This window comes from Oncorhynchus keta, chromosome 37 (genome assembly GCF_023373465.1).
Source record: "Oncorhynchus keta strain PuntledgeMale-10-30-2019 chromosome 37, Oket_V2, whole genome shotgun sequence".
NCBI lineage: Eukaryota > Metazoa > Chordata > Actinopteri > Salmoniformes > Salmonidae > Oncorhynchus > Oncorhynchus keta.
Genome location: NC_068457.1, coordinates 1,524,703 through 1,539,358, shown reverse-complemented (window position 1 = coordinate 1,539,358; position 14,656 = coordinate 1,524,703). Strand labels below are relative to the sequence as shown.

The following is a 14,656-nucleotide window of genomic DNA, read 5'->3' as shown; positions in this document are numbered from 1 at the left end:
TGCAACAAACACTCAAACTGGACACTTTTATCTCAATCTCTTCATTCAAACACTCAAACTGGACACTTTTATCTCAATCTCTTCATTCAAAGACTCAATCATGGACAATCTTATGGACAGTTGTGGCTGCTTTATGTGATGTATTGTTGTCTCTACCTTCTTGACCTTTGTGCTGTGAACTGTGCCCAATAATGTTTGTACCATGTTCTGTTGCTACCATGCTGTGTTGTCATGTGTTGCTGCCTTGCTATGTTGTCTTGGGTCTCTCTTTATGTAGTGTTGTGTTCTCTCTCTTGTGATGTGTTTTGTCCTATATTTATATTGCATTTATATTGTTTTTTAAAATCCCAGGCACCATCCCCACAGGAGGGCTTTTGGTGGGCCTTCATTGCAAATAAGAATTGTTCTTAACTGACATGCCTAGTTAAAGGTTAAATAAAATAACGCACCACCACTAATGACCCGTGGAGCTTCTAAAAGTAATGTTTTCTTCACCTCAAACAGCAAGAAAAGTATTTACAATAGTTCCTCAGCGTATTTGAAAAATCTTTCCAGTTCTCTCCCTTTCGATAACCACTCAGCGTGAATGCGAAAAATGTTATGCTTTGATCCAGTGGAAACGTCATAAAATAGGCCTACCTGATTGCTTATCAGTGCTCGACTTACTGAAATAGGTTCCGGTTCTCATTTTGGGTGCTCCTGCACGGCTTCTTATCCCTTGAGCAAATAGCCTACAGCTGTATCGGTTCCTAGCTCACTGGCAGGGAAACAGAGGGCCCAGAATATTTTACACAATGTAGCAAGTTTGCTAGGGAAAACTTTGAGTTGAAACCAACTTAGTGTATACAATGTTTCAAGGTTGTTGCAGACAGCCAATGTGATTTATAAGATATTTATTTTATCAGAATATTTCGATGTAAAATTCGATGTTTGCCGACCAGCACCAGACAACATGCAGTAATCAGAATGTTTTCTACCTGCAGACTGCAATGTTTATATTAGTTAGCTTTATGTAGGCTATTTTTACATAGTTGGCAATGGCAATAGAAGTTACGTTCTAAGTTTGTATCATTTTAATTTAGATTTGGATCTAATTTTGAGTAACCACATGACAAGGATTTTCAGATATGAAGACGTTATTACTCAAATGAAACTGTTTTACAAAATGTGAAAACCATAACGGCACAGAATGGTAGGATGAATTGACATTCAAAATGTGAAAGGTTGCCAACCCCTCATGTAGCCTATTGCTAGCAATTTCAGGAAAGTAATTGCAGAATCTGCGAAAGTCAGCAGGAGAATAGTTGGGTCAGGTTACGTTTTCTTCCCCTTCTGGTAATGTAGATCTCTGGCGCCCTCGAGGCATTTTTCTTATTTCATCAAACTGTAAGCATCAGACAAGCTCAATGCGTATAGTTGATTTTATTAAAACACAGAGTGTGTCTATATATGGAAAAATACTAAAAACTGCAGTCAATCGATTGGTCGAAAGAACAGACGACTCTCTGTTTACCAAAATCTTTCTTTAGTTGGGCCTAAAGCAAATATTTGCAATACAAACCTCTCATGTATTGAATGTAGCCTCCAAATAACATTGGCAGCACAATCTTCACAAACGAGCAAATTGAGACCGATGATCTAACCTATTTTAATTACAAACAAAATGTCATCAGCTACAGCAACCTAACAGAATATAATACAATTTACTTTAGTATTTTTGTCAAAAGTTCTCAAAACCAGACTGGGCTAAATGATGTGAACATTTTGTTAGGCCTGTGGTTCACTGGATAGCCAGCTACAAAATGGTGACCTTTCTGTGATGGGTCTCACACTGGGCTGGAGTTAAAAATAACAAAACCTTTTGATCAAAAGCTCATTAGATTGTCCAGCAGTATCTATATGGGCCAACTTAAAATAAAATTTGATGTTTGCCGACCAGCACCAGACAACATGCAGTAATTAACCTTCTAATTTCAATTACTTTCATAATAAACTCTATAAAAACGGACTTGTGTTTTCAAATAGAGATTGTGTGAACCCTAAAAAAAAGTATTGTTTTTCTTTCACCACCAATAATGAGCTTTTCCTTCTTAGTCATGAGGCATTCACTCTCTCAAATGCAGATAGTGGGCAATTGACAAAACTTGCAGTTGACATAAAGCCTAGAAGAACCAAGAATACACACGAGGCCACCGCATCATGGTCAGTGATATCACCTTCAGATGTTGAACTTTAATAAATTAAAAGCTGTGGTAACATTTGAGCTCTGCAGAGGAAGTGACATGAAAATGGTTCACATCACTCTTCTGCTCTTGACGTCAATAAAGCTCAACAAGGACGCAGGATATTCATGTTCACCTTCCTGCTACCATAACATTCTGATAGTATGACTTGTGAAAATGCTGACTAACACACACACAATTTCTACCCTTTGGAAACTTTCAGCATTCTGTAATTAAAATTGATTTATTTAGCACGACATATGAAAACTATAAAGGCAACCATTGCAAATGTGAGTCCAGTAGTTCACTCAAGACCAGGGGATAAAGGCAGGGGTGGAGGGCAGTAGTGAGGAGGGATATGGGCAGGATAGGCAATTTTCTGGAAAGTTTACATATGCACTCCTCCCCATGCATTTAAATGCACTGGATTGGTGTAATCGTGTGAGAGGGAATTACCACCCTATTTTTTGCAACAGTCAATTCCTTTGAAATCCATGAAGGGAAGTGAACAAATGTACACTAAGGGCAGAGGGGATGAGAATCCGGACACTGTCTAGGTTTCTCAGCATCTCGACAGTAAACTGGGGGATTTTATTCACAGCCTAGATAGAGATTGTCCAGGGTCCGTGTGCTCCTAGTGTCAGTGGGATCCTCTTAGTTACCCACAATGCTGGGGTCATGTGCAGAGTCTGGCAGTGTGGAGTCATGGCAGTGGTACAGAAAACAGTTTCCCCAGCAGCTGTAGCAGATGAGAAACAGGGCTGCCAGGAACACTAAGGCACAAATGGTACATGGCTTCCTCTCCAGAAGGAAGCTGAGCAGGTAGAAGCCCATGAACATTGAGTGATTGAACCATAAGGCCGGATTCAGGGGTTTCGGGATGAGGAGGACTGGGAGCAACCACTGAAGGCAGTACATTGTCTGCGAGGGGGATGTGAATTCACACCAAGCTCAATCAGTTGGCCACAGGGCTAGGTGGAATGTCACACAGTGAGGTTTCCCAACCACGGCAGATGTGACGTGGGAGCAGGTTGTAACCGTTTACCTTCAGGTTAGGCCTAAAAAAAGGAAGGGAAACAGTAAATAAAAAGGTGCAGACACGCATCAGCTATACATTTCTCTTTGACATGACATAGTTAGCAATATTTCCCTGCAAATGCAAAAATAGCTCAACTTGGTCACGCTCTCATCACCGAGCTACGCTAGTCTGCTAACCCGATGGATGTTGGGTTAGATCGAGCGCAACAAATATCTTTCATTGCATTAAAGGCAAGTTAACTATGGTGGGGTTGATTTGGTTGACTAGCTGCAGTTAGTAACACTATAATGTTAGCTAGCTTCAAGAAGAAAACAAGTAGGGACGTCAAACATTCAGCCTGTTGCACAGACCCTATGGATGCTCTAGTCTAGAGCACCTGGTTAAATTGTGGTTAGGAGCATTTTCTAACTCTCTCCATGGTTAAAGCAGTAAGAAATTCAGGTCATGGTTGTAAAAAATATGGGTGCTTAATTTACGATCATCCTAATTGGAAATTCTTTTGACATTGAATTCTTATATTATGCTATGGTGGACAGAACGTGTTACTAAATTGCACAGATTAATGTTTTCACCACACACCAATTACAGGAAATACACATACTTTTTATCTCAGATTGGTGTTGATACCATGAAAGATTATAGCCATCTCAATTACACAAAATCTATGGATTAAAACAGATAAATATATTTGGTTTTGTACCATGGGTTTGGTCATATACACTGCTATTCGCAGAACTTGTCATTTTTTGAATTCGAATGGAATGAATGGCCAATACGTCGATTTGAGAGTCAAACTATCACTTAAATTACAGGCAACCGTTGTCAGTGTTGATATTAAGGCAGGGACGATACCAGTATGTCGATACTCAGTACCATGGCAAGGAAACAAAACACGAAGCGGATTCTTTAGGAAAACAGCCCTAATGCTGGAAACATGTTGTCATCCAGAGTCACCTTTATTCTTTTCCAAGCTACAGCACATGATATTTTACATAAAGAAGATTCTTTAAAACCCACTGTGTTTTCCTTTTTGGCATGGGGGAAAAGAATACTGCAATACTGGCATTGCCACAGCCCTTGTTCATAACCTATGGCAGGTCATGATTTGTTAAATAAAAGTTAAATAAAGCAACTGATCTGATCTGATTTGTTTCCTTCCCCGTTTCGTCAGCCTCCCAAAATCGCAATTGCCATTCTAGAATTTAGATGACGGTCTTCAACAAATTGTCTAACTAGTGATGGGAAAATGATTTTCCGATTCCGTTTGGCTTTTGAATAGTTTTAGTTTAACAGCGCATACACCCAACGTTTACCCCCTGTTCTATTTATTTCAATTTGATATTGATGGACAAAAAAAGTGTTACATTACCCTTACTGCATTGGCAACCCACTTGAATCAAAATTCAACACTTAAGAATGTAGCTAGGTGTTTCTGCAAGTTGTCCTCTAAGCAGTGATTAGTGCTGAGCGATTAACCCAAAATGTTTTTTTTTTCCCGGCTTTTAAAACACATACAGTGGGGCAAAAAAGTATTTAGTCATCCACCAATTGTGCAAGTTCTCCCACTTAAAAATATGAGAGATGCCTGTAATTTTCATCATAGGTACACTTCAACTATGACAGACAAAATTAGAAAAAAAATCCAGAAAATCACATTGTAGGATTTTTAATGAATTTATTTGCAAATTATGGTGAAAAATAAATATTTGGTCAATAAAAGTTTATCAATACTTTGTTATATACCCTTTGTTGGCAATGACAGAGGTGAAACGTTTTCTGTAAGTCTACACAAGGTTTTCACACACTGTTGCTGGTATTTTGGCCCATTCCTCCATGCAGATCTCCTCTAGAGCAGTGATGTTTTGGGGCGGTTGCTGGGCAACACGGACTTACATGGCCCCATTCAATCTTTCCTTTACACGGATCAGTCGTCCTGGTCCCTTTGCAGAAAAACAGCCCCAAAGTATGATGTTTCCACCCCCATGCTTCACAGTTATGGTTATAGTTATGGTGATCTTTGGATGCAACTCAGCATTCTTTGTCCTCCCAACACGACGAGTTGAGTTTGACAAAAAGTTATATTTTGGTTTAAGCTGACCATATGACATTCTCCCAGTCTTCTTCTGGATCATCCAAATGCTCTCTAGCAAACTTCAGACGGGCCTGGACATGTACTGGCTTAAACTGTTGATCCTACCCCCTACTTTTTCAAACATTCTGTTAAAAATCGCGCAACATTACAGCGCCCTACTACTCATGCCAGGAATATAGTATATGCATATGATAAGTATGTGTGGATAGAAAACACTCAGACGTTTCTAAAACTGGTTAAATCACAGCTGTGACTATAATAGAACGTGCGTTTCATCGAAAAGCGCAGGAAAATCTGATCACTGAAAATGGGAAAATATATCAATGCGCCACTTGAATGCATTGTTGAATGGAAACCACATTACCTGGAGCCGAGATTGCAATTCCTACAGCTTCCACACGATGTCACCAGTCTTGTCAATTGCCTAGGCTTTGTTTCTTGGTCAAACGAAGAAGAGACAGCCCATTTCTTCCGGTCTCTGACCGGTTGTTTTGGAGTAGAAATTTCTGAACATGATTTGAAGACGTGAAGCTATTGAATATACATCGCCCCGTGATCAATTTGGTAGATTATTAACGTTTACTAATACCTAAAGTTGCATTACAAAAGTTTTTCGAAGTGTTTTGTGAAAGTTTATCGTCAACTTTTTTCATTTAAAAAAATGACGTTGCGTTATAAAACGCTGTTTTTTCCTTGCTCACACAGTCTTCATAGATCGATATCTAGGCTATATAAGGACCGATTTAATAGAGAAAAAAAAGACCCAATAGTGATGTTTATGGGACATCTAGGAGTGATAACAAAGATGATCGTCAAAGGTAATGAATGTTTTATATTTTATTTCTGCATTTTGTGTAGCGCCGACTATGCTAATTATTTTGTTTACGTCCCCTGCGGGTCTTTTGGGGTGTTGCATGCTATCAGATAATAGCTTCTCATGCTTTCGCCGAAAAGCATTTTAAAAATCGGACATGTTGGCTGGATTCACAACGAGTGTAGCTTTAATTCAGTACCCTGCATGTGTGTTTTAATGAACGTTTGAGTTTTAACGAGTGCTATTAGCATTTAGCGTAGCGCATTTGCATTTCCAGATGTCTAGATGGGACGCCTGCGTGTCGGGTCGACCTAAGAGGTTAAGCAGGGGGATACGTCTGGCACTGCAGGATTTGAGTCACTGGCGGCGTAGTGTTACTGATGGTAGGCTTTGTTACTTTGGTCTCAGCTCTCTGCAGGTCATTCACTAGGTCCCCCGTGTGGTTCTGGGATTTTTGCTCACCGTTCTTGTGATCATTTTGACCCCACGGGGTGAGATCTTGCGTGGAGCCCCAGATCGAGGGAGATTATCAGTGGTCTTGTTTGTCTTCCATTTCCTAATAACTGCTCCCACAGTTGATTTCTTCAAACCATACTGCTTACCCATTGCAGATTCAGTCTTCCCAGCCTGGTGCAGGACTACAATTTTGTTTCTGGTGTCCTTTGACAGCTCTTTGGTCTTGGCCATAGTGGAGTTTGGAGTGTGACTGTTTGAGGTTGTGGACAGGTGTCTTTTATACTGATAACAAGTTCAAACAGGTGCCATTAATACAGGTAATGAGTGGAGGACAGAGGAGCCTCTTATTAAAGAAGAAGTTACAGGTCTGTAAGAGCCAGAAATCTTGCTTGTTTGTAGGTGACCAAATACTTATTTTCCACCATAATTTGCAAATAAATTCATTAAAAATCCTACAATGTGATTTTCTGGATATTTCTCATTTTGTCAGTCATAGTTGAAGTATGCCCATGATGAAAATTATAGGCCTCATCTTTTTAAGTGGGAGAACTTGCACAATTGGTGGCTGACTAAATACTTTTTGGTCCCACTGTAATTGACTCAAGTCAGTTAAATTATTTGAATTACATTTCATTCTAGGTATTTCCTGTGAGCTCAATGTGCAGAACTGTTCGATGTAGTAGGGAATTGTAGTTTCCAACAGGCCAATATTCCACATTGTTCAGCACAGAAAACGTGGTAATTAACTACAATGACCATAATCCACTGTGTGCCCGCTTAAAACTTCAGAGCGGGTGCCCGATTGACAGGGATAAAAAGCAGTTGTTTCGCGAGCCTGAAAATACATGATCTAGCTTTTGTGACGATAGCATTATGTTGTTACAAGTGTCAAGCTTATGGGCATGTGGCAGCCATGTGTGGGAGGGTGGTTCATAGGTGTGAGAAGTGTACAAAAGAACATAAGACAAAGGAATGTGTAGTATTGGGGAAAGTAGTGGTAGGTGTTAATTGTAAGGGTGCCCAAGGGGCTGGGGATCAGAAATGTCCAATGCGAGAGGGACATGTTGAGGTTCCCAGGGTTAGAGTTGTGCAGAAGTTGTCGTATGCTGAGGCAGTGAAGAAAGTAGAGGGAGATGGGTCAAGGGGGAGGGATCCTGAGAGGAGTGGTGTGAGTAGTCAATCTGAACCAATAGAGGGATAGGCCAACAAGTGATAAACATTTCAGTAAGATTGGATTTTTTAGTGAGTATAGGGTTAGATGGTAGGGTATTTGTTTATTTTCAAGCAAAGTATAAGGAAGTTATACTCTAGTCTAGTAGCTGGCGGTAATGCAACACTTATTGGATGTCAACTGCTGTTAAACCTCATTGAAGAAGTGAAGCATCTTGTAGTGTGTGACACCCTGGCTGTGTTCGTATACCCATACGAACATACTTAATGACTCGTTACTACATACTATTAGTTAATTTTAGTGTACTGTACTTTCTGTTGAGCATACTAGCCCTACACCTTTGTTCCGGAAATTGATTATGTTGTTATGCAACCTCTTGCTAGCTTGTTAACATAACAAATCAATACATTTTTGTGTTCCTAAATTCAAATCTGGAGTGCCATATTAAACAGGTGCTGAGCGTTCGTAAATGTATTCTGCTGCTCTGGTACACTCAGACAAGTGTGCTCTGAAATTGAGTAAATAGCCAGAGCGAATGTATGTCCATTGAGAACGCACACGACTATACCACTTAGCTAAGAATGACGTGAATAATCAAGTGAATAAACGTTGGATAGTTAGTTAGTATATAATTAATATACTGGCCAGTTCAATGTATTAGTAGCCAACTAACGAGGTAGCTAGCTAACATACCGGTAGTACCTACTGCTGTAATGATATGCATGCTATGCGGTTTGTAAGGATAGCGTAGCCAACACATTGTCAGCCAACATTACGTGTAGCGTATATAATTACTAAGTCATTACTTTATTATATTGCTCAACATTTTCTTAACATTTGTCATAATTAGTTAAAGCAATTCGTTTGTATCCACTCTCGTCGGACTTCGGCTGCATATTTTCCGCTATTTTCTTCAAAAATGTAGGCTACATGTGGTTTTTGAATGGTAGTCGTTTCAACAGCGTATACAACCGGATTTTCCGGTTTATTGCCACTTGTCAAACGTTTTTGTGTGTTTGTGCAGTATACAAAGTGCTTGTTTAAAAAAATACAAGTAAACTGATTATTGTTGCACATGTGTAGATAGTATATTTTAGGTTTCCGAAATATCACGTAGTGTTTCTGCATATTGGTTATTGATTTGGACACGTTCAAACTGTTTTGACTTTGGACTATTTATCAAAAGGTCTTGTCACCAGGAAACAACGACAAAACATTATACTGTAATGTTAAACTTACGTTTTAGGAGTAACGTTATACATTTACCTTTCAACATTAATTTCCAATTGTATCGTAATTCGTTGTGTAAAAACTATTGAATAAATCCAAAAACGTGCGGTGATAGATTTACATTGATGATATATCACCAAAACGAGTAGTTAGCTCGCGAACGTTAGCTTGTTCGGTTAATAATTAACGTTAGCTGGCTAACGAGCTTCTATCTAGCCAAAACAATCGTGTTGAAATAGTAGTTTCTAACAACTTGTCCAATTGAATTATACATAGCTAATATTTCGCGTTTGAAGCTAAGTATTTGAATAACACATCATACAAAGAATAGAACCAGACCTGTCAATGTCCAGGTTCATTCTTGATGGACTCCATTGCTGCTGCCTAGACGACTGCGTAGCAATCCCAGAGAGGAAGAGGCGGCGCCAGAGGGTCCCCTCCCGTCAAAATCTATCCACACGGAAATACAGAGGTATGCTAACCGATAACTATAGCAGACTACTCCCATTGTCAGGACGGTCACAATACCATCTCGCCACTAAACAGTATCTCTGGCTTTTAGCATTTCAATTACAAAACCAACATAAAAAGATGGAAACAAATTTGCCTTGGTGTAAATTATGTTCAAATGATTTAATTCACTAGTAAAAACCCAATACATGTGCTAAAAACATATATAGTGTCCTACATAATAAATATGAGGTCAATAATTATATAGTTCCAAATTTAAATTACGTCAAATATTTTTCAGGCTTTATTCTATTGATCCTTATCCAATATTGCTGTCAGAGAAACCGTAGCTTGACCACTCCAGAGATGTTACAAAAGAAAGAGACACGAATTCTCCTTCTTCGGTGGGGTTTATCGGCAGTTGGCATCCAACGTTATGGGGCATTACCGCAACCAATTTTACTGGAGTGTAGGCCAGAGACTGATAAACTAAATCCTACCTGCCAGCCCCGTTGCTCTTAAAAAATATATAGTCTCAAATATTTTATCTAATGACGTTCTACTCAATATAGTCTTTCAATTAATTTCCTGTATCCCCTTTTCCTTCATACTAGATCTCATCATCTCTGTTTCCCTCCAATAATGTCCACACTGTATCAATGCTCTGTTTCCTGGCAATACTCACATTTTCCTGTTGGATGCTTTCCTATCACATGTAAGGTATTATTCAACTGGCTGTGTCCCACCCTTAGTCTTGGAAATACAGCCTCCTCTCTTCTGTCCTTTCCTGCCGTTCTCCACTCCCCAACTTTCCTCTGTACTTGAAATAAATGCCTGCCCTTAGTATCTCTATTCCACTACTCCTGCCATTTCTCCACCATCACTGTCCATGTCATGCTTTTTGCCTCTGCCTTGCTCATTGAAACTACCACATCAACATCCCCACTACTTAGTGCTTGTTTAGCCAGTACATCAACTGCCTCATTCCCCTCGACCTCCACGTGAGCTCGGATCCATGTAAATATTATCTGTATACCCATTTATTTACACCTGCCATGGGTTTGTAGCACCTCATAAAGCAGGTCCTGTCTGCTACGTGATATAAAGGACTGGATACGCCTTAGCACTGCACATGACTCAAAGCAAATAACTACTCTTTATGGCTTAACTTCCTTCACCCTCTGCAAGGCCAACAGTATGGCCATCATCTCTGCCATATATACAGCCAGATGATCTGTAATAAGTTTCCTGACTCTCACCCCACATTCCTGCACTACATATGCTGACCCAGTCCTTGGATCTTTTGAACCATCCTGATATACAGTATCAAGACTTCTCTTAAACAAATCAGATGGATCAACACCCTGCCTATCTTTCTGTAGTCTCCAATACTTCTAGATCTACTACTGGAGGTGGGAGTAGCCATGGTGGATTTACAGGAATAGCTACCATTGGACTAAACTCCCATCTCTTTCGCCTTAGTATTACCCACCCACCCAAAGCTTGTGTTCTGTCTTCGCTCATGTTCCCAGCATGCCTGTAAAATCCCTTTCGCAGGATGAGATACCCCATGTCCCTGTAGGCTGACCCAATAATTAATTGCCAGCTGCTGTCTCCTGATCTGCAATGGCATTTCCCCCAACTCCACCTGTAGTGCAGCAACTGGGGACGTCTGAAACGCCCCACTACTGAGTCCTTGTATGACATCTAGCCTTTCCAATGATGGACGGGTTGCCAAACCCTATGCTATACTTCCATAGTCTATTACATATCGGTTCAATGAAACATATATGGTCTTCAATGAGGCACACCCAGTCCTTCCCTGTCAGACAGAGCATCACATTTAGCACCTTCTTACACTTTCCCACCGTAGTACATAGTATAAAAGTATACCCCAAGGAACCTAAAGGCCCCCACCCTCCATGTTTTTCCCATATAACCTTAAGCATACCTCATCTCCCACCTTCCTCCTGGTAAAGAACACTGTCTGAGTTCTCTACACAGAACCTGAATCCCCACATGAATACCCACTGCTCTACCTCATCAATTGCTTCCTGTACCTTCCTGACTATATATGGCACATTTCTTCTTCTCTTCCATAAGGCCCCATCATCTGCAAATAACGACCTCCCAATGTCCGGCTGTACCTGAGAGTAAGCATCATTGATCATGATTGAGAACAACAGAGGACTTATCACGCTCCCCTGTGGTGTACCATTATCCACCATGTAGCTGCCTGAGAGAGACTTCCCCACCCTCACCTTCCAAACAGGAAATCCTTTATCCAGTTGTATGTTCTTCCTCCTACCCCCAAAATATCAAGCTTGATTAACAACCCATCCTTCCACGTCATGTCATATACCTTCTCCACATTAAAAAAAATACAGTTAACAACAGTCTCCTTGTTCACCTAAGCAGAGCACTGGGTCCATTGTTCCCCTACCCTTCCCGAATCAGCTCTGATGTGGCGATACTAACCCCCTGCTCTCCAGGAAGTAAGTTTGCCTCTTAAGGCTATTGGCCGATAGCTTGTTGGCCTCGTTAGGTCCTTCCCTGGCTTCCGGATTGGTAGTTTCTCCTCCTCCCATACTGTTGTACAACACCAATACCTTATCCAGTGCCTCATCACTAAAATGGGCCAACATAACATAACTTCACCTGGGAAAGATGAGGTGTGCTAACTCAGCCTTACCTATTGCCCTGTTCACCTCTGCCATGGTAAATGGTGCATTCAACGTATCATTTACATCCTCCCTCCTATCCAGCAGTCCCAGATGCTCCTCTCTCATTCTCTCTCCCTCTTTTGACAAATTTGCTGAGCTATGCACTTGGACAAAAGCTTTGGCCATCATCTCTGCCACACGTCAACACTGGATAATCCCACTCCCTTCTGACCCCACTCATCCTCTTAATCATCCCCCACTGGTGTCGCCCTTCCAATGGTGTCACAGAACCGACGCCAACATGACCTCTTTTCCTGTCGAATAGTTGTCCTCACCAGAGCCTGGGCCTGCTTATACTAAATCAGATGTTGGAAGTTGTGTCCTTTTTAGTACTCTGAATGCCCTGTTCCTACTCCTCACCATTGCTCCACACTCCTCCAACCACCACGGGACTGCTTTCCCCCTCCCCCTCCCTGAACTCTTAGGGATCGCCTCAGTAGCCGCTCCCACTAAAGCTGCTCTCACCCAGTTATTCATACTATCCACTTCCCCTCTCAAATCCACCCAAGCCATCACCCGCTCACTTAACTCCTGAAACGGATCCCACTTTGCTCTTTCAAACACCCACCTGCCTACTCCATCCACTGACACCTCCTCCTCCCTCTGGCCTACTGTGCATACTATGGGGTAATGATCACTCCCTACTGTCGACTCTTCCCATTAACAGATTCCTGCCATCGCACTAGATACCAGAGTGAGGTCCAATGCAAACTCTTTCCCTGTAACTACATCAATCCTAGCCCCTCGGCCATCATTCAGGCACACCAGATCTTTAACTTCTATCAGATTTTCCATCACTTGGCCATTTCCATCCAAATTGAATTCTAAATAAATCACTGACAGTATCACCAGCAAAGCACCCCGACACCTGCACACCTCCTCCTCCATGCTTCACGGTGAGAACCACACATGCAGAGATCATCTGTTCACCTACTCTACGTCTCACACTGCCTGTTCACCCCGCTATCATCCAGAAGGCGAGGTCAGTACAGGTGCATCAAAGCTGGGGCCGAGAGACTGAAAAACAGCTTCTATCTCAAGGCCATCAGACTGCTAAACAGTAATCACTAACTCAGAGAGGCTGCTGTCTACATTGAGACCCGATCACTGGCCACTTTAGTAAATGGATCACTAGTCACTTTATACAATGCCACTCTTCATAATGCCACTTTAATAATGTTTACGTATCCTACATTACTCATATCACATGTATTTACATAACTCCTAACACAAGCATTTCGCTACACTCGCATTAACATCTGCTAACCATGTGTATGTGACCAATAAAACTTGATTTGATTTAGGCCTACCTGGTTTGTTGGTTTGTTTCAGGGTAGGGGAAAAAAATATGATTTTGATGATGTATCCTATACATTGCTCTAAGTCTAAGACTATCACATTATTACAACAAATATTTTATTTTAGGCTTATCTTGCTATGATGCAGTTGTTGCTGTAAGGCATGTAGCTGATCATGACTCATGCAAGTAAGCCTTGTCCGAGCTATAGTGCAGGAGCCTATCTCCTTTTTCTGTAGCATGAGGCAGCTGGTGTAAAATTACACCCCCTGTGCTGGACTAGTCTGATGTAGGGCCTTAATACTGAATGCCAAGCAAAGACCATTTTTACAGTCTTCGGTATGACTCGGGATCAAACCTCAAATCTTCCAAGCTCAGGGCCGACACTGTAACCACAATGCCACTGAGTTGGTCTCATTACTTGACTTCAACTGGGGTTTTGAGAATCAACAGTGGTTTAATTCGGTAGTGGAGCTGTTGGTGAATAAGACAGACGCATGCATGCTGAGAGAGACCATTCAATGAATGTACTGTATAGTCAGGTTTTCAACCTATTGTGCATCATACCATTAAAGCTGGAATCCGTAGCGGTGAAACTCCCACGTCTGTTTGCAATATTTCAACAACAATGTAGTTACTTCAAACAACAAACACATTTTTTCTCCCCTTGGACATCATTGCCGCAGAATTCTCCTCTACCCAGTTTTTTTAAAAAACAATAAGAAATGCGCCAGGGGGCGACCAGTTTCACCTTATGCAGATCTCAGCTTTAAAGCGCGACTGCGCTTCCTGATTTGACCTCGTTTGAGATTTGGTTCATTAAGAAATTCTAGCGGACATGACTGAATTCAAACGTGAGTTTGTTTCGGGGTGTGGTTGGATTTGGGTGTCTCATGTATGTGTTCGCAGGTGGGAAGAGTTAGCCAAATTATTTAGCCAATTAGCTTCAGCCAGCTGGTGTGCGGCCGTGGCAAAGTTGGTTTGATTTTGGATAGCCTATATCCGGGGCTAGGTATGGACCGTTATACATTTCTACAATTTATAGTTGATTTGAGGTTAAGTCATTGACGCATGTGGGCAGGATTGAAACAAACCCAACCTTCATTTATGCAGTCATAACCACAAGTCTGACAAAACTCAGTTTTGCACGAGACTGACTTTA

General features: G+C 41.2%; 1 protein-coding gene across 3 annotated transcripts; it reads right to left on the bottom strand.

Moving 5' to 3' along the window:
• Positions 1 to 2,197: 2,197 nt before the first annotated feature.
• Positions 2,198 to 14,360, bottom strand: LOC118370051 (bladder cancer-associated protein). 3 transcript variants are annotated; one of them, XM_035754820.1, is made up of 3 exons: positions 14,062 to 14,239; positions 9,364 to 9,474; positions 2,198 to 3,280 (listed from the first exon to the last, which is right to left on the bottom strand). In XM_035754820.1, the coding sequence occupies exon 3, from the start codon at positions 3,138 to 3,140 to the stop codon at positions 2,877 to 2,879; it is 264 nt and encodes an 87-aa protein (XP_035610713.1). In that variant the 5' UTR covers positions 3,141 to 3,280; positions 9,364 to 9,474; positions 14,062 to 14,239; the 3' UTR covers positions 2,198 to 2,876. The 3 variants fall into 3 exon arrangements, with proteins under 3 accessions (XP_035610713.1, XP_035610714.1, XP_035610711.1); XM_035754821.2 differs by lacking the exons at positions 9,364 to 9,474; positions 14,062 to 14,239 and adding an exon at positions 14,246 to 14,360; XM_035754818.1 differs by lacking the exon at positions 9,364 to 9,474.
• Positions 14,361 to 14,656: the final 296 nt, after the last annotated feature.